This window comes from Neoarius graeffei, chromosome 24 (genome assembly GCF_027579695.1).
Source record: "Neoarius graeffei isolate fNeoGra1 chromosome 24, fNeoGra1.pri, whole genome shotgun sequence".
Classification (NCBI taxonomy): domain Eukaryota; kingdom Metazoa; phylum Chordata; class Actinopteri; order Siluriformes; family Ariidae; genus Neoarius; species Neoarius graeffei.
In genome coordinates, this window is record NC_083592.1 from 58,753,064 (window position 1) to 58,773,875 (window position 20,812).

The following is a 20,812-nucleotide window of genomic DNA, read 5'->3' on the forward strand; positions in this document are numbered from 1 at the left end:
GATGCAACTCTGAAGGAGTGTTTTATTAATGGCAGGCACATTCAGAGCATAAAGTTGTTAAGGCTGTGGATAAAAGACTTTTACAGAGACATAGATAAAAGAAATGCTCGTATTAAGTGTAAAACAGAAATATATGGTGTGTGTGATGTGTTTAAAAAATTTAGGAAGATTTTGACCTTACTTCACTGCAAAAAAATGATATCTGAGCAAGTTAGAATATCTTGAATATAGTTGAAACAATCTAGCATTTCCTATTAGAAGAAAAAAAGACACCAACTGAGATTATTAAAACTAGTTCTAGATTGAAACCAACTTATTCCAAGATGTCTTGTCAAGTAAAATGATCTGTCCATGCAGCAAGATAATTTCACTAGTATTAAGTAATTTTCTTCTCAAATTCAGTTTTCAATCTTTTAGCACTTAGATTACTTGCTTTAGATTAGACCTAGAATGTTCCAGTTAGATAAAGTGATTTCTAACATTCCTCAGTTAAAAGTTCTTGAACTACGTCACATTAATGCACTCTTTCTAATCCGTTATTGTTTCTATCGTAACAGCTCGTTCACAGGGACGTGTACAGTGGCAGTGAAGTACTGAAGTCTTCTGTAATTTATGTACCGTTCCTGGAAGGAGTCTCCAGTGTCAGCGCTTTGTAACAATCAGAGGTGAAGCTGTAACTAAGTTTTCTGACATCTTCAGGACAGGGGAGTTTACACTCATTTGCGTTTTCTCTGTAACAACGACGTCAAGCTGCAATTTTTTTGTCTTTTTAACTTCAAACACAACAAAAAAGAGTGACTGGTGAGGGAACGACTGTTTATAGCTGCTATAACATTGTAAGACATTCCACAAAAGTAAATGTAAATATAAATGTATAAAAAGTATGATGAGTTGTTCTTTAACTGGATGAACCCCAGGCTATTTTCAGGGTAATTTCACAGCCTTTACTTTTTAGCTCTTGGTCATTATAAGGCTCTACACAGAACAGTCTAGACTTTCCAGATCTTACATCATTTGAGATGATAATATTTACACACTTTTATATTCACCTTTATACCAAGGAAAATAACAGTCATGTCTTATGAAACTGATGTTTTTCCATGATTCTCATCACTAAATGCTGACAGTAGAGATTCTGTGCATAACGGTGTAGAGGAGATTATCTGGAGTCTGGAAATATCAGAACCGTGATGATGGGAAATTCTATGACTTAGAAATCTGTAAAAATTGTTTAATATGTGTTTAGAGCCAAATAGAAATAAATATTATTGTTTTACTTGCTGTGAATTCAAAACCAGGTTACCTGACACACAGATGAAGGTGATGTCACACATTTAAACATCTAGTGTCACTGAAAAGAGTAAGTTCTGCTGTTTATTTTGATATGTGGTTCATTGTGATGCAACAGGCAGGGCCGTCGACAGGGGGGGACAACCGGGTATTTTGTCCCGGGCCCAGGCATGAGGGGGGGCCCAGAACTGGTCCCTCATGAAGATGCCATTAATCATTCTGTTTCATTTCAAAATGTGTTGATTTGGGGGAGAAAAATGTGCTATATTTGCATTCAATGAATGATTTCTGGTTCTTTTGCCTTTATTGTCTTCGAAAATAGATTCAAGAACCCACGTACCACCCCTAATGCAGAAATGGTTTGGTCTTTGATTAAGGCGACAAATAACACGGCACTATAGAGATCTTGCAGTCACGTGACCGGAAAGTACACAACCGCCATCTTGTCGGTCAAAAACACCGCTGAATACTGCTGCACTCGTGTACAGAATGGATCAATTTCAACCGACGGACTACACGGCTCATTTTTCTAATGAACAGATAACTAGATATATGTCTAAAATAAACGATCTACAGATTTGTGACCCTTATGGCTTACCGGGCGGAGTTTTCACGACCGGATTTTGAACTGCCAGCGGAATACCCGGACGTGTATAATTACCTCATTAACTTTCCCTCGCTGTTCAGTGGTGAAGCACTGCGTGCTTATAAATCTCTGCACAGTTATCTTTACAGAAATTCAGGATTTGTCAGCGACTCAGATGTGGCATCTTGTAAACAAAATAATCCTCACTGGATGGGTAAGTCACTTAAGTATTGAGTACAGCACTGACCAGCCGATTATAGAATAGAATAAGGTAATTCCAAATCGTCCGTGTTGTTTACATGGATCTGGCGTTGGCGAGGTAGAGGCTTGGCAGTGGAGGTTTGAGTGGCTGTTTGTATGTGTATATGTATGTGGCAATCATATCCAAATGTTTTAGGCATGCTTGCTGAGCTGCGCTGAGCTGGACTCCGGTTAGCTGAAAGCCCGTGGAACGCTGCCTCTTGTTAATTAAACCTTATTTTGTTGGAAATCATCCCGCGTAGATACGACGGCATGTGAAATTGCCAGCTAGATAGAGTTTAATGTAACGAATGGGCTATAAATGGGGTGTTTTGAGGTTAGTCTGTTGCAAAACATTAAACTTTCGCTTACACTGGATACTCTTCAAACAATTCCCTTGCTCAAGTGAAAAATGATAGGCCTGTATGAAAAGCGCAATTAATGAAAGTAGCCTAATAAGCCCTAAATGAATAAAACAACCTCTGTTTTATTGTTGTTGCTTACACGTTAAGATTTTGAAATCTTCTCGGTCCAGTTCTATATCCAGGGAACGTTGTAATCCTTTTGGTTTATCCGTAATAAACGTGTCAGCCCCCAGGTCAGATAGGCTAATGTTACGTGGTTGGGAGGGTGTCAATTTTTTTTGTAACAGTCTAAATCGAGTACGGAAAGGACGTTTATGAAAAACAAGACAAAAAAATACACTGAAAAACTCACTGTACACATCACTAGTGGTGATGCTTCTATGTTCAGATTTTGGGAAAGCCATAACTCCGTTCTCATTGAGGCCCAGTTCCATCCCGTAAACAATCATTTTGGTTTATCAACTACCTGCGCTCAAACATGTCACAGGAGAGGCTCAATGGGCTGGCTATGCTCTCTAAAGAGCGCGAACTTGCAAAGAAGCTGGACTTCAATGACCTTATTGACGACTTTGCCACAGCAAAAGTCCGGCGCATTGCATTTCGCACCTGAATAGTTGCAGACTAAGGAAATGTTCAAACTGTAAATATGTTGAAATGCTGAAATAAAATGGTTGACTGTTATAATGGGCTTGGAATACCTGTTATTTAAGGGTTGGAGTGAATGGAGACTGTGAAAAGAGGGGTTGGGTGTGGGTGGTTGCTGTGTGGCGATGTGCGTGCGCGCGTATGTGTGTGTGTGTGGGGGGGGGGGGGGGGGGCACTCAGATTATTTGGGGGGGGCCCACTCAGATTATTTTGTCCCGGGCCCAGCCAAAGCTGTCAACGGCCCTGGCAACAGGGACTTTGCACAAACGTGACTCACATCATTACAAAGCTCCAGTTCTGATCTTTCTTGTGCTGTGCGTTTCATATCTACGCAGTGACGAGTTCATGAGGAATTCAAACAAGAGCAGTGTGTGTGGAGATGGACGCAGAGATGAATGTAGATTGTAACTATGATTATATTTGATGTAAATTCAATATTGTTTTTCTCGCTAACACTTCATCACACAGACAAGCAGCTCGCCTCATCGGACAGGTCACGGTGTGATCCACCTCGCTGGGATAAAGAATTCATGAGTAATTCAAATGGAAAGAAGGGATGTGTGTATATGGGTGGAATATGCATCAACAAACAAAATATATATTGTAATTATTGGTAAATTGCTGTGGTGTAAGAGGAATAAAACACTCAGGGACATGCTGTTAGAGGAAACTAATCAACTTCAATATGGTAGCAGTAACTGCTTCATCACACCACCTGTGGTTGATTATTTTCCTGTAACAGCACAACACACTCAGAACACACTCATCTGGATATATTGAGAAATAATATTTTTGAGAAATGAAATTCAGGATTAAAAGTGTTTGATTTGTGGACTCCGATGCTTTTGATCCCGAATCTTTATTTTTCTCTAACTTCTGATGGTCAGTAAACAAATTAATTTTTTTACAGTAATTGAAGCTGTGGATCATGTTTGTGTTTTGCTAATTAAAGGAATAAACTGGAGGCAGTATTTCAGTTTGGAGAGAGTTTCAGAAATACAGTGAATACAGCCAAACAGAGTGATGCTGATAAGCCTGGTGATGAATGAGGCTTCTTTATCTCAGTCCCACACTAACTTTAATTGATCAGCAGCAGTGTGAAAAGCCAGAGGACCATAGAATAACCGTGTAAAAATGAAATGGTAAATAAACGTCCTGTTGTGTTCCTATTGTCTGCTGCTTTAGAGTAATGTACAATATAATGTCCTCACGCTGGAATTACGCCAATTACAGGACTCTCAGGTTCCAATCAGATTTGGAAAGGAGTCATTTATATGGCAGATAAATTTGTGTGATATTGATTTTTTCCCCCACTCAGGATTTACTATTTTAACAAGAGCGCTCTGAGAGCACAATATCCCCCGCTGGCAACTCGGCCATAATTCTGGTAAAATGCGACTGAATCAGGGATGAGAGTGGGTGGTCACCAAAAAAGCAGAAAACAAGATGGCGCCCAAAGCCGGGGGTCTGGGAGGGATACCCCCCCAGGAAAATTTTGAAAAATAAGGCCTTACAAACCACTTTTCCTGCAATCTGAGCTGTAGTAGATAAAAAATCTGTTGTCTTTTTTATATATTTACATGAAAATATGTTTCAAATCAATAGGAGTATTGTTTGAATTCAAAATAAAATCACATTCTACATTCAAGGGTATGGTTATAATTTATGATCAACAAAAATGACAAACTAAATTCACATTAAACGTAAGTTTTATTAATTAACAAAATGTTCATATATTAAATAAAATGTCTTAGGGAGAAAAGGTCAGTCTCCCTATGTCCTCATTAGTTGCATATGATTTCAAAGTCTTTTGAAATATTTAAGTTTTCAAAACTGTCAGCATTAATTCAGATTTACTGACCATCATATACATGTTCAATGTATTAAATCAAACGAATGCTAAGTTTATGGGATAATGTGTATGTACACTTTATACAATTATTTATAGTTCACGGTCACTTCTCATTTTCATTTAATCATTTCGACTTCTTCTTCAGCTTTTTGGCCAAAGACAAGAGCTTGTCAGTCCTCTCTCTGTTTTTTATACCAGCATCGATTTCACGCACCTTCGCTTCGTCTCGCTTGTCAATTGTATTCGGCATTTTGAGTAAAAAAGCCGATACGAAAGAGAAACGTATTTTTGAAGCGCAGCGACGATGAACATGTGCAAGTTTCGATAAAATAGAACAGATGCGGGTACTTTTGTAAGAACTGTTATGATTGGCTTTTGTTCTCTCCCACACTCTTGTAAGAACTGTTATGATTGGCTATCATGCTCTCGCCAGCGATGTTTTGGCCAATTACATTGTAGATAACACATATTCTACCGCGAGACTTAGCGAGACTAAAGATGGCGAAAATGTAAACATGTAACATCGTCGTACGCTTGAGTATCACGAAGGAACATACCCCAACCCCCCCCTCAATGAAAAAAACATCTCAACGGATTTGGCATAATAACGATTTTCGCTCAGAAAAAGCGGAAATCCGCCGAAAAGCGGAAAACTCTCATCCCTGTGAATTGAACGAAATTGCAATATGCGCATTACTGACATATAACAAAGAATCCTGCCAAGTTTCATGAAGTTCCTCCAAAAATTGTGAGAGGAGTTGATTTCAGAAGGTGAGCACCCTTCCTGGGATGGATGGATGGATGGATGGACGGATGGACATCGCCACGGTATCATCCCCCTTCGGGCCTTTTGGCCAGTGGGGGATAAAAACCTTTTGCCAAATTACATGAAATTCCTCCAAAAATTGTGAGGGAAGTTGAGTTCAGAAAGCAAGCACACCTTGAAGAAACTGCCAAAGTACAAGTTTGTTAATAATCAATGGCATAACTCTGGTAAAATTTGCCCAAATTAAACGAAATTTCAATATGCATATAACTGTCATATAACAAAGCCTACTGCCAAGTTTGGTGAAATTCCTCCACAAATTGTGATCTATCTATCTATCTATCTATCTATCTATCTATCTATCTATCTATCTATCTATCTATCTATCTATCTATCTGGCATTAGACACACGTAAAGCTAACATCATGTAGTTGTAGTTACAGTTCGTCAAAAATGAAACAACCCTACAAAATAAAGTTAACTGATGTTAAATATCTGCAGTGTGTAGTACGCGTCTAATGTTAGCAAAGTCGAGCACACGCTGATGTATTTTATTTCATGTTATACCACAGTGTGGTTTATATATATACTTCATAGTCTTTAATGCTTTTAGGAACAGCATTTTCTTTTATCTTGTGTAATTCTTCCTCACTTACGGTGACGAAGTGATTAGCTGCCATTTTGTGGCGTCGCTTGAGGTGATTATTGAGAAACAGTCCGAATCGCTTGACCAATCTGCGTGTGTGATTTTCTATAATCACCTCTGTATTTATACTAAAACACAAACAATTTAAGTTAAAATAAATATTTCCTGTTTAATACGTATTAAACTTGTTTACTAGAAAACTAATAAACATGTTTCAGGCTGCTTTTTCACTGCACAGCTCTGTCTTCTGATAAAGTTCAGAGACACTCGAGGCATTCTAATATACCGTAACACACAATAACGCACAGCATTACCCACAGCTCTCATACGACACACTCGGCTCTAAAACATCCCATTTTTCAGGATTTTCTAGATAATATGATGATACTGCTGTGCAGTCGAGTGTGCACAACAGTAATTACACGTGATATGCAGTAAAAAGAGCAGAAGAGAGAGAGAGAGAGAAAGAATTTATTCATGCTCATTCGATTCATTATGAGCCGTCATCGCTTGGCTGAATTATTTTGTGCAGAACAATACCAGGAGCTGATTGCATCCAAATTGCAGGCAGTCAACGCACTTACACATCCTCTGACCTTTTTATTATTACTGTCCAAAACAGTGTGTTCTTCCTGACTGACAGCAATGAGGAGCAGGAATAATGATACATCTGCTCCTGTGGATCATCATCTGCTCATCTTCAGTTCTCGTACAGCACTGATGGCTTACCGTAGGGTTATGGGATTGTTGCTTTATGACGACGACATGACGCACCTTCAGTCTCATCTGAAACAGGGATCTGTTTGTTCAGCTACAGTTTTTCATGATGAACACGGAACGATTCCTGTATTCCAGTTAGAGTCTGAATTTAAAGAAATAAACCCAAACTAACATGATGCAGATCATGACAACAATCATGACAATGGTGGAAGAGAAAAGCTATGACAGCTCATCCATGTCTGACATCTTCATGTTGTAGTGTCCCAGGATAGTTCACATGAAATCACTCAACATTTTACCTACGGTGGAAGCCTATGGTGACAGGGATGTTTCTGCTTGGACCTGCCCTCCACTAAGGGTGGATGTGACTGCAGGTCCCGCCTACCAGCCAGCTCTCTCCTACCATAAGACAGCTACAACAGTGAACAAGTGCTTCCTCTGAATCACGTAAACCACATCCTTTCCTCAAACTGCAAACTGATTGGCAAGTGTAAAACAAAATGACTGACAGGGTAGTCAGCGTAGCCCCTCCCATCCAGAGAGAACAGACTATTTTGCTCTCTATCTCTGGGAGATACTTCATCATCTTGGCCTCCAACACTGATAAAATAATTCATGAATCAACATCTTTCAATTAAGGGCAGAATTTCAACGTAATTATAATATGTAGATTTACATATCAATATAATGTCCATGTTACTACAGTTAATTAAGCTTGCAAGTGTACATATTTCTATTTAATGAGTTTAACGTAAACATGCCATTATCTACTTTTTTTGCTTTTTTGAACTTAAGGTCTCACACAGCTGGAATCACTTCATGGTATCTGCTGGAAGATGATTTTGAGCCGCCCAGAGGTCAACCGTCACGCGTTTTGGGCCCTTCCGTCGGAATGCATGAGAGCCAGGGAACTACCTTAACAACCGGGAGGGCGTGGCTTCCATCCCCGGAAAATTTTGTCGTGTTGAAAATTGCCGTGGGTCAAGTGCTGGATGAATTCATCCGTCGCAACCGTGAAGGTATCCGTGAACATCCTTGAGGCTTACGTGGGCTACCGGGGATTACTGTAGCATTCCACCACAACCATCAAGCTCAAACTGTTCACAGAGCAACATTCTGCAGAAATCAAAAGTTTGCCTAAGGACATGGATTAGTTCATCTTGTCGTGGTTATGCCGTACTGCAGTCATGAAAACCGTACACACTGCTGTCATTACCATACGTCACTACACGTCACTGCCGCCATTGGTTTTACCAATGTCTTCCGTTGCAGCTGCCGTGGCTTCATTTCCATATTTACTCTGCCCACATTTATGAGATGGATCACCTCCAAAATCTGCCAGGATGGCCCCGTTCGCCCCAGCCACGGTTCTCAAGGATCAACCGGCTATGTGTGACCTTAGCATAACATATTTTACATAAGAAATGGAAATTTTGCCCTTAATTTAAATACAATATATTGTTCCAAGATTTTTTAATGAATTGAAGAACAGCAAGTAAAATGTTGATTCAAGAGCTAGCACTGCATTCACACTAGCGAGTGACAAAGTGTCCAGAGGTCTAGAGACCAACATAAATTAGGTATGACGCTAAAGAAGTGACAAATTCAATCAACGGGATCAAATGATTCTTCAGTTCCTCACTCACAACACACATTTAGTTAAACATCTTTTCGTGTCATATACAGCCTTTCGTTAAATGCATAGAGACATTACGAAGAAAAATAAAGCTTATAAGGATGTGTCAGAGATCGCTGGTGCATCTGGTGAGTGCACGTACAGTGGTGCTTGAAAGTTTGTGAACCCTTTAGAATTTTCTATATTTCTGCATAAATATGACCTACAACATCATCAGATTTTCACACAAGTCCTAAAAGTAGATAAAGAGAACCCAGTTAAACAAGTGAGATAAAAATATTATACTTGGTCATTTATTTATTGAGGAAAATGATCCAATATCACATATCTGTGAGTGGCAAAAGTATGTGAACCTCTAGGATTAGCAGTTAATTTGAAGGTGAAATTAGAGTCAGGTGTTTTCAATCAATGGGATGACAATCAGGTGTGAGTGGGCACCCTGTTTTATTTAAAGAACAGGGATCTGTCAAAGTCTGATCTTCACAACACGTTTGTGGAAGTGTGTCATGGCACGAACAAAGGAGATTTCTGAGGACCTCAGAAAAAGCGTTGCTGATGCTCATCAGGCTGGAAAAGGTTACAAAACCATCTCTAAAGAGTTTGGACTCCACCAATCCACAGTCAGACAGATTGTGTACAAATGGAGGAAATTCAAGACCATTGTTACCCTCCCCAGGAGTGGTCGACCAGCAAAGATCACTCCAAGAGCAAGGCGTGTAATAGTCGGCAAGGTCACAAAGGACCCCAGGGTAACTTCTAAACAACTGAAGGCCTCTCTCACATTGGCTAATGTTAATGTTCATGAGTCCACTGTCAGGAGAACACTGAACAACAATGGTGTGCATGGCAGGGTTGCAAGGAGAAAGCCACTGCTCTCCAAAAAGAACATTGCTGCTCATCTGCAGTTTGCGAAAGATCACGTGGACAAGCCAGAAGCCTATTGGACAAATGTTTTGTGGATGGATGAGACCAAAATAGAACTTTTTGGTTTAAATGAGAAGCGTTATGTTTGGAGAAAGGAAAACACTGCATTCCAGCATAAGAACCTTATCCCATCTGTGAAACATGGTGGTGGTAGTATCATGGTTTGGGCCTGTTTTGCTGCATCTGGGCCAGGACGGCTTGCCATCATTGATGGAACAATGAATTCTGAATTATACCAGCGAATTCTAAAGGAAAATGTCAGGACATCTGTCCATGAACTGAATCTCAAGAGAAGGTGGGTCATGCAGCAAGACAACGACCCTAAGCACACAAGTCGTTCTACCAAAGAATGGTTAAAGAAGAATAAAGTTAATGTTTTGGAATGGCCAAGTCAAAGTCCTGACCTTAATCCAATGGAAATGTTGTGGAAGGACCTGAAGTGAGCAGTTCATGTGAGGAAACCCACCAACATCCCAGAGTTGAAGCTGTTCTGTACGGAGGAACGGGCTAAAATTCCTCCAAGCCGGTGTGCAGGACTGATCAACAGTTACCGCAAACGTTTAGTTGCAGTTATTGCTGCACAAGGGGGTCACACCAGATACTGAAAGCAAAGGTTCACATACTTTTGCCACTCACAGATATGTAATATTGGATCATTTTCCTCAATAAATAAATGACCAAATATGATATTTTTGTCTCATTTGTTTAACTGGGTTCTCTTTATCTACTTTTAGGACTTGTGTGAAAATCTGATGATGTTTTAGGCCATATTTATGCAGAAATATAGAAAATTCTAAAGGGTTCACAAACTTTCAAGCACCACTGTAGCTAGCAGTATGTAGCTCGCTTTGCTAATCTTCTAATTGGATTAATCTGCTTATTTGCATTGTTGGATAGCGCACATTCAGATGGGTGAACAACAACAAGTGACATGAGTGGCTTGTGTGAACGCAGAGTGTTGTCTTTATTTTACCAGTTCATGACATTCACTAAGTTTCTTTGGTTGTCACAGTAACGAGTCATTTTATAGCTTTATTCAGTATTTTATAAACAGCTTTAAAGCTCACATGTAGCTCTCAATAACTGCAATGGGCTTTGATGTGCTTTTGGACTTTAATACTATTTGTGTAGGAATGCAGCAGATTAACTGACCCCCACCACACACACACACACACACACACACACACACACACACACACACACACAGCATCAGGATGCCGTTGGTGTGAAATAGAAATAGCGCCAGAAGAGCTAAAGTCGGTAAGAATCCATGCTGTGTACCATCTGCTGTGTGTGTGTCTGAGAGAGACAGAGAGAGAGAGAAAGGGGGAGAGAGAGAGAGAGAGAGAGAGAGAGAGCGAGAGAGTATATATAGCGGAGGTGGCTGACAGTGAAAAGGCAGTGAGTGAAGGACGGTACTAATCATAGGAGCACAAGAACACACTCAGCACTCCATCAGTTGAAGCTAGTGTGTGTGTGTGTGTGTGTGTGTTCAGATAACAGCACATTCACCACCAATACTGTCATATACACACATCAGATCCATTATGATCTTAAGACGCGATGGTGAAGTGTAAACGTGGATATGAAGCAGTGTAGATGGGTGTGGCCATGATGTCATGTGATGTTCTCATCTAAAACAAGGAATACAAGAAGCACCAGGGGAATGAGAGAGAAACGAGAGACGACAGGAGGGTAAAGACAAGGTCGTTCTGCAGGGCTACAGCAACTCCACTGATATCACAAGAAGAAAGAAGAAGGGATTTAATACGATAAAATACAAATACTTGCAGTGAATTGAAAACACTTCTAATTATCTTCTAAAGAAATTCATCAGAAGTGATCACAAGTTCCTCTTTTAGGCAAATGATCAAAAAAATTATGGAAGATTAATGTACCATGGTGCAATAATAATAATAATAATAATAATAATAATAATAATAATAAACCTGATCTAAGTAGGAGCTCAAAGTTAAAACAGAGGAAGGAAAAAATATCAGCAAACAAAATATATTACTAACCAAAAAAAATATTAACAATATAAAATATATATCATAAAAATGTGTAAGGACTACAGTATATCTTTATATAACACTAAAGTGTGCACTGTATATTTATGATATATTTTACTCTCCACAAAGCAAAAACTCCGTCCTTAAGATGCTTAATGTTAAACATCTTCAAGAAAATAGCTGAATCAGCTGTTGCTATAGAAACAATAACATATCAGAATGAGTGCATTCATATAATCAATTAATCAACACCTTCTGACCAATCAGGATCCAGAGTTCAACAGCACTGTGGTGTACAATGTCAATATGGTTAATAATCGGTGAATAAATATTAAAGTCAGAGTTGCACTGCAGAGCACTATGTATTATTATTAATGTTGTTGTTGTTAATAAATATTAAAGGTCATCATGATTCACTACACCACATGGCATTACAATGAACTGTGCTGCTTTCATTACAGTATAATTAATATGAAGTCGAGGAGGAATTAGTGTGCTGTGGCGGAGCTTTATGAGGAATGAGTGAGTGTTAGATACGGGTAGTTGTGTCTCTACATTACCTGAACCGCTCACATGTGAGGATTTATAATGATTCATGAATATTAAAGCTGCTTTAAGCTCATTATGAGACCATCAGAACAGGAGTGAAGAAGCATGTGGCAGAAAGATCACATTTTTAATAAATATTTAAAGAGCTTTAAGATCATCTTCAGGCCGTTGAAAGCTTTATAAATATTACGATCATTAATAAATATTATAATCATTATGAGTGACAGCAGGAGAGCAGTACACCTCTTGAATATTTCTCATCTCATCTCATTATCTGTAGCCGCTTTATCCTGTTCTACAGGGTCGCAGGCGAGCTGGATCCTATCCCAGCTGACTACGGGTGAAAGGCGGGGTTCACCCTGGACAAGTCGCCAGGTCATCACAGGGCTGACACATAGACACAGACAACCATTCACACTCACATTCACACCTACGCTCAATTTAGAGTCACCAGTTAACCTAACCTGCATGTCTTTGGACTGTGGGGGAAACCGGAGCACCCGGAGGAAACCCACGCGGACACGGGGAGAACATGCAAACTCCGCACAGAAAGGCCCTCGCCGGCCACGGGGCTCGATCCCGGACCTTCTTGCTGTGAAGTGACAGTGATAACCACTACACCACTGTGCCGCCCTCTTGAACATTTATTAAATAATTATCATAAAAGTGCAGGGAATTATGTTCAACAGTCACACTGTGCTATAACACATTTATTATATAAAATATTGCATGCTGATTGGTCAGCAGATGTTGATTAATTCTCTATAACAGCAGCTCTGACAGTAGCACAGGTTTATATTAAAGTGCTCATTCTGATACATTAGAGTTTCTATAGTGACAGTATGGCGAACAGACTGCGTTCAGCTAAACCTCACAATAATTTCTCAAATTTTCTACTACGACCTCCGACGAGGAAAAACCCGAAAAATGCCTCCTCAACTCAGAAACCCTACTTCAGAACACAGCAAGCGACAGTTCAGCTAGTGACATCAGATCAACATGGCGGCTCACAGCATCAGAGCATCATTAAATACGGTCAGGGCTCGAAATTCGTGGTGGTCCGGTCGCCCAAGGCGACTTAATTTGTCATTTGGCGGGTAATTCCTGTCCCTAGGCAGCCCGGCTGGCTAGTTGAAAATAAAAAATATATATGAAGCGAAGATTCAGACACACCGTCAACTAAAGCCGCCACATATTAAGCGCGTGCCATGTCTGTGTTAATCGATGTGTTTATCGGCAGGACGGAAAATACCGAAGAATTCCGAATCATATCGTGTACGAGTCAGACTGTCGGTTTTTCACTACTGCGCATGCATATAACGCAGCTCGTTGAATATCGTGGTAATCACGTGTAGTATTGGACCAGGTGGGTGGAGCATAGAAGCACGGCAGGCCAGAACTGAGTTCTCAATGAACAATTTATTGCTAGCTTTTCACCCTTTTATCACTTCCCAGCCGCGCGCGCACACACACACACACACACACACACACACACACACACACACACACACACACACACACACACACGTGTTCTGGTTGGGGAGAGAGAGCTCCCTTTCTCTGCTCTCCTCTCCTTTTAAAGGGCGCGGTCACTGGGGAAGACACACAAACACAGGTCAATCCCCATCAGGTGCAATGATTCCACCACTTACCTTCCCTGACTCCGCCCTCCATTCACAGACCGACGCTTGGCCACGCCCCCGCTGCCACATCACGTTATCAAATTCAATAGCTGTGGCCACATTATCGCCCATTTAAAGACGTGTGTTTTTTTGTTGTTTACATCTACATCTGCCAAAGCTACGCTGCGATGTGGAATTTTCTGAAAGGTGTACAGAAACCGCCAGAGACGGGGACAAAGCGACCTCGGTCTGAAGAAGAGAAAAAGGCCGCCGATAAAGCGTACGAGAAGGAGAAACGACAAAGGACTTATAAGCAAACGTGGGAGCAGGGTAGGCCTTGGCTGCGATACGATTTTTATGGAATAATTAATTTTTTTCAAGTTGATTCCTAGTCAGTATGAAGCTCCTCATGCTTTCTCTCTCATAAATGGTGAAATACAGAAAGCATGTTGGACATATTTTGGGTGCTATAGTCATGATAGTCAGTATATTTGTTTTCAATACTCATACACCAAGTTGCCAAGTTTTCCAATATATTATTATTTGTTGATATTATATTATGGTGCTCTGTGTTGTTCTCATTTATGTATTTAACAGCAGTATCAAAATACTCGGGTCTTGAAATAAATGCACATTAGTCATGAACAATGGTAACGACTCTCTTTTGCGTTATTTTTGACAGAAGTAAAATTCAGACATGAACAAATTTTGGCGAGTTGATTTTCTGTTTGGTGAGTTACTTTGGAAGGGAACTAGTCCGGCTGGCTGGTGAAGAAAATATATGAATTTCTAGGCCTGACGGTACAGTGTACTGTATGTAGAGAAGGATGAGAGCAACGAGGTCATATAACATCATGAAACATGACTAATTTAGCTTTTATTCATGTTTTGTGTGGGGGGGGAGGCTGAAAGAAAGAAACAGACAGAATGAAAGAAAGAGCGAAAGAGGGAGAGAGAGACAGAGGGGGCAGAGAGAGACGGGGCAGAGAGAGAGAGATGGAGCAGAGAGGGGGAGGGGCAGAGGGGGCAGAGAGAGAGAGAGGGGGCAGAGAGAGACAGAGGGGGCAGAGAGAGAGAGAGGGGCAGAGAGGGGGAGGGGCAGAAAGGGGCAGAGAGAGACGGGGCAGAGAGAGAGAGAGAGAGAGAGAGAGAGAGAGAGAGGGGCAGTGAGACAGAGAGAGGGCAGAGAGAGAGGGCAGAGAGAGAGAGAGAGAGAGGGGGCAGAGAGAGACGGGGGCAGAGAGAGAGAGAGAGAGAGAGAGAGAGAGGGGCTGAGAGCCAGAAAGAAAGAAACAGACAGAATGAAAGAGAGAGACAGACAGAGACAGAGACACAGGGAGAGACAGAGACAGACAGAACGAGAGCGAGACAGAAAAAGACAGAGACAGAGAGAGGCACAGAGGTCATAAGGTGCTTTTATACGTTTAAATTGAACTAAACTCATTAAGTAATAAACACTATTCAGACCCAGAGGATCGTGTGTGTGTGTGTGTGTGTGTGTGTGTGTGTGTGAGAGAGAGAGACGTACTGTATTTTCTGGCAAAAAAAGTACTGCTTGTATTCCAGATAAACACATAATTGTTTACGTCTCTGTGCACAAACATACGCTCCTCAAGATCTCACCTTTTTATTCCAAATTATTTCACAAGTGATTTCTCTCTCATTCTTTCCCTGCCTCTCTCTCTCTCTGTCTCTTTTTCTCTCTCTCTCATTCTCTCTCATTCTTTCCCTGCCTCTCTCTCTCTGTCTCTTTTTCTCTCTCTCTCATTCTCTCTCTTTCTTTCCCTGCCTCTCTCTCTGTCTCTTTTTCTCTCTCTCTCATTCTCTCTCTTTCTTTCCCTGCCTCTCTCTCTCTCTCTGTCTCTTTTTCTCTCTCTCTCATTCTCTCTCTCTCTCTTTCCCTGCCTCTTTCTCTCTCTCTCTCTCTCTCTCTCTCTCTCTTTCACTGCCTCTACCCCCCCGCCCCGCTGTGAGTACTGATAATGAGTATCCATGAGCCCATCTGGATCTGCCAGAACTGAGAGAAGACGGAGAAAGAAGAAAAAGAACACAAAGAAAGTAAAAACCAGAGAGAGAATTTGAGATGAATGATGAGGTTCTGTCAGTATTCAGCTAGTGTTCAGAAATAATTTATAACTGTCTCGAGTTTGAAGTTTTGTGTGTCGCTGGTACGTTCCTGACGTAACCGTGGTAACCCTCAGTGTAACACAATAACTGTCACTGATAGATAAGAGACAGAATTTCTTTATCTCACATATCGCCATGGGGCAGAAAACTGGTGGGACGAATTTACTGCTCATATCGTGTATCACAATATTTGTGCTTCACACTCATTATGAAATTAACTCTTCTAACACATGAGATGGCAGCAGCAGAATTTGACAGAACATATTAATAATGTCAAACGTTACCATTTTACATTTTTAAAGAATTAAAACTTTACAAAAAAGTTTTTTTTAAATAAACATTTTTTCCACTTTGCAAGAGTCAAAGATTTCCGAAACTTTTATTTAAAAGGCAATTTTTAAAAATAATTTTCTATTTTTAAAATTCAAAATTTTCCAAAACTATAAGTTTGCAATTCTATATTTTAAAGATTCAAAATGTTACCAAATGTAAAAAACAAATAATTAATTTTAAAGACTGCAGTGTCTCCTGTGTGTTGGTGTGCTGATGAAATATTTAACAGCCGGACATCACCAGTCACACAGTGAGTGTGTGTGCTCTCATACCCCTTTTCCACCAAATCAGTTCCAGGGCTGGTTCAGGGCCAGTGCCAGTGCTGGTTCACAACTCGTTCAACTTGCGAGCCAGCTGAGAACCAGTTTGCTTTTCCATAGCTCGCGGTGCTAAGGGAAGCCACGTCATTACGTCGCTGTATACGTCATTACGTCACTGTATACGTCAGTTACGTCGCTGTATACGTCATTACGTCGCTGTATACGTCAGTTACGTTGCTGCGTTTGCATAAACCTTGGCGCGAATATCGAAGCAACAACAACACGGAGAAGAAGAAGCAGCAACAACAACAACACCAACAATAATGGATGACTTCGCGTTTGTACAGCTGCGGCTTCTCGGCGCTTAAAAATGGCGACCTTTCGCGGTCTTGCGATTGTTGTTGGTCTTAACAAACCCCCCACACGTAAGCGATTCTTTCCTCTGGCCCAGCAAAGAGCTGGTGCTAGCCTGGAACCGGTTTTTCTGGCCCCAGAGCCAGTTCTTTGTCAGTGGAAACAGAAAACCCAGTTCCAAACTAAGCACTGGCCGCGAACCAGCCCTGGAACTGATTTGGTGGAAAAGGGGCATCAGAGGCGTGGTGTCGAGGCTGATAATCTCAGAACTGCTGCAGTTCTAACGTAGGCCTGTAACCCAGCGTGAAGAAGGGACAAAGATAAAACACTCACTTCTTAGGCCTGTAGTCGGGAATGTTCCTGTCGAGGGAGATGCGCTCGCTCAGCTGGGCGTTGTAGCCGTACTCTTCATATTTGCCCCCGCCTTCTGGACTTTCACCCCCAAGTGTGGCTGCAGCTCCTCCCTGACCGAGACCTCCAGGACCCTCCAACAGCCCCATCGCCTTCGACACTCCTGCAGCCAGAAAACAACACACATCACACTCAGGGCCAATGTTCTTCACCCTCTCACATCACAGTGCTGATGAGTTCTCGACTCTTGATTGGTCAGAAAGTGTGGATTAATGTTCTCTAACAGCAGCTCTGACAGCAGTGCAGGTTTATATTAAAGGCCTCATTCTAATACATTATCATTTCTGTAGCAACAGCTCATTCACAGGGACTCGTAAGAGTTTTTAAATATCGTTGAGATGATGACATTTTCTGAAATTTATGTAACGTTTCTGGAAGGAGTCTCCAGTGTCAGTGCTGTGTAAGAGTCAGAAGTGAAGATGTAACTAAGTTTTCCGACATCTTTAGGACAGAGGAGTTTACACTTCTTTGTGGTAACATGACAAGCTGCGTTTTTTAATTAATTCTGATTTACCGGTAATTATAATTATAATTCTCATTCTGACAGTTCTTATTTTGACAAGTCTGAGTCTAACTGTGATTATTATGATTCAGAATTTGATGATTTTTATTTGTGATTCTGATTCTTGTTGATTCTTATTTTAATGATTCTGATTGTGACTGATTCTTACTGTGATGATTCTGATTCTGTGGCTTGTTACTTCAGCTCTGTATTTATATCTTCATGATGAATTCAGCGTGATTTCTGCACTATGATGAGTCCTTCAGCTTCACATTCACACCGCTGCAGCATTTCTGTCTCTTCTGTAATTAGGATTTGATTAAAGGAAAATGAGTTTCAGCCACCAGACAGGACAGTTTCACACAAATCTGAGAGTTTCATGAGTACCGGGTTTAGTTATGGCTTGAATCTGGGCATTTGAAAGAAAAATGTAATAAAAAAACAAATAATAATAATAAAGATGATAGGAGAACAAAAGGAATAAAGAAGAAAGCACAAACACAAAAACTCAATTAAATAAATTAGTGTTTAAATTAGATTCTTAGTATTCTATTTTTTATACATTCATACTTCTATTACACTGCAATTTTGTATTTCTTGTAAACATTTCTATTATTATTATTATTATTATTATTATTATTACTTCTTGAGCATCTGTTTTTTTGAAGTGAGCTGAGCCATGACAGATTCTCTTTTATTTTGTCATGTAAATCACAAAGTCTTATTCTCACACAGGCTTATTACAGATGGAGGATAAAAACATTATCACTCGCTATGCAAAATACGGTAACAGTGATAAGGAGAACCGGCTTCAGACGAGTCATTTTTCTGATTAAAAGTGTTCTACATTTTGTGCATCATCACTCTGCCTCATTTTCACACTCAGGGTAATGGCTGGAGCTCGTTCAGGATTCATGTAAGATTACATCCTTACCTTATACACTTATTATTATTATTAATAAACAATCCAATGTTGCAGAACTTAACCACAAAACCCTCATATTGCTTCAGGTTTCTGTTTTACTGTTTAAACATGATGATCTGTTTGACATAAAATGATTCATTTTAATAGTTTTGCTGAAAGCGTGTTACAGTAGAATACTGAGAGACGGGTGGTGTGATGTTGCTACTCAGAGAAAACGTAATGGTTCTGATACCGACCACTCAAATTCTGATGGTTCTCACAAACCTCATTCTGACTATTCTGGTAATTCTGATTCTGAACAGTCTGATTCACACGCTCATTCTGACGATTCTGATTCAGATTCATTCGGACTACGATGATTCTTCTCATATCATTATCTCTAGCCACTTTATCCCACAATTTTGATTCAGGATTCTGACGACTCTGATTCAGATCCTCATCTCATCTCATTATCTGTAGCCGCTTTATCCTGTTCTACAGGGTCGCAGGCAAGCTGGAGCCTATCCCAGCTGACTACGGACGAAAGGCGGGGTTCACCCTGGACAAGTCGCCAGGTCATCACAGGGCTGACACATAGACACAGACAACCATTCACACTCACATTCACACCTACGCTCAATTTAGAGTCACCAGTTAACCTAACCTGCATGTCTTTGGACTGTGGGGGAAACCGGAGCACCCGGAGGAAACCCACGCGGACACGGGGAGAACATGCAAACTCCACACAGAAAGGCCCTCGCCGGCCACGGGGCTCGAACCCGGACCTTCTTGCTGTGAGGCAACAGCGCTAACCACTACACCACCGTGCCGCCCTGATTCAGATCCTGATGAATCCAATTCAAGATCCTGACGATTCTGATTCAGATCCTGACAATTCTGATTCAGATACTGATGATTCTGATTCAGGATTATGACGATTCTGATTCAGATCCTGACGATTCTTTTTATGACCATCCCAATTCTAATTCTTCTTCTTCTGATTCTTCCCCTACATGCCATTCACTTGTCCATTTTCTAAGCCATTTATTTATTTATTTTCATTTTGTCTTTTGCTTGTTTACAGTTATTTTCGCTACTCACCTGTTTACTGACCTTTGCTTGTTTGTATCACGGTATGGTTTTGCCTGAGGCAGCCTGATTATGTGTGTTATAGCCATGACGTTGTCTTGCTGGAATGTGGCTGAGGTAAAACCTCGCTCCATCTGTATTGCTGTGAAATGTACAGAGACAGCCCGAGTCTACAGCACACAGCATCACTAAGCAGTGAAGACCTGAAGACTGCAGCAGCAGGGATTAAGAAACCCTGGCAGACTGAAAGGGGCTGAAAGGTGAGTGGTGCATTGCGAAAGCACACAGAATTCTGGCCTCATCTCGATTCTCAAGACACACAGCAGCAAATCTGCAGGAAACATTCCACAGCCGTCACTCAGTCCACATGAGATAGCCTTCAGCTTCCTGCGTGTTTCTTAAACAGCAACAAATCAGATGTTTCTCATCTCATCACAACGAAGTGAAATTTCATATTTGCTCTAAATCGACACAGCTTAGCCGTTTCTGGATTATCTGTACCATCAGTGTGTATTTCATTATGTGTCCACTCACGTCCTATTCACAACACAGTGCACCGTTCTTTGACATTAAATGTAACTATAAATGGATAAAAAAGTATGATATGATGTGCCATTCTTTAACAAATGAAATATTGTAATTGTTAGAAAGTTGCTGTGGTGTAAGAGGAATAAAACACTCAGGGACACGCTGTTATTGGAAAAATAACACTGGAAAATGAATTAGTTTCCATATAAACTGCATAATAGCTGTTAGAACAGTAAAACTTCTCATCATTTTATCTGTAATGGCCTCTAAAGTGATTATGAATCATAATTTACTGAACAGTTCTCTCAGTGATATTGTACACTTCCACACTTAAGAGTTGTTTCACCGTCTGTAATATTTTCTCATAAAGTAATAAAATAATCTCCTTTCTCCACATATAACTGAGTTTTGCATAAACAGCCATTCATTTCTGCAACCGCATCCATTCAAT

General features: G+C 40.6%; 1 protein-coding gene across 1 annotated transcript in view; it reads right to left on the minus strand.

Annotated features, from left to right (window-relative positions):
- The window catches only part of galnt9 (polypeptide N-acetylgalactosaminyltransferase 9), a 156,349-nt gene that overhangs the window by 108,833 nt on the left and 26,704 nt on the right, over positions 1 to 20,812 (minus strand). Inside the window, exon 2 of the mRNA XM_060906832.1 lies at positions 17,261 to 17,441. Within this exon, the coding sequence (XP_060762815.1) occupies positions 17,261 to 17,441 (181 nt within the window). The remainder of the gene's footprint in view (positions 1 to 17,260; positions 17,442 to 20,812) is intronic.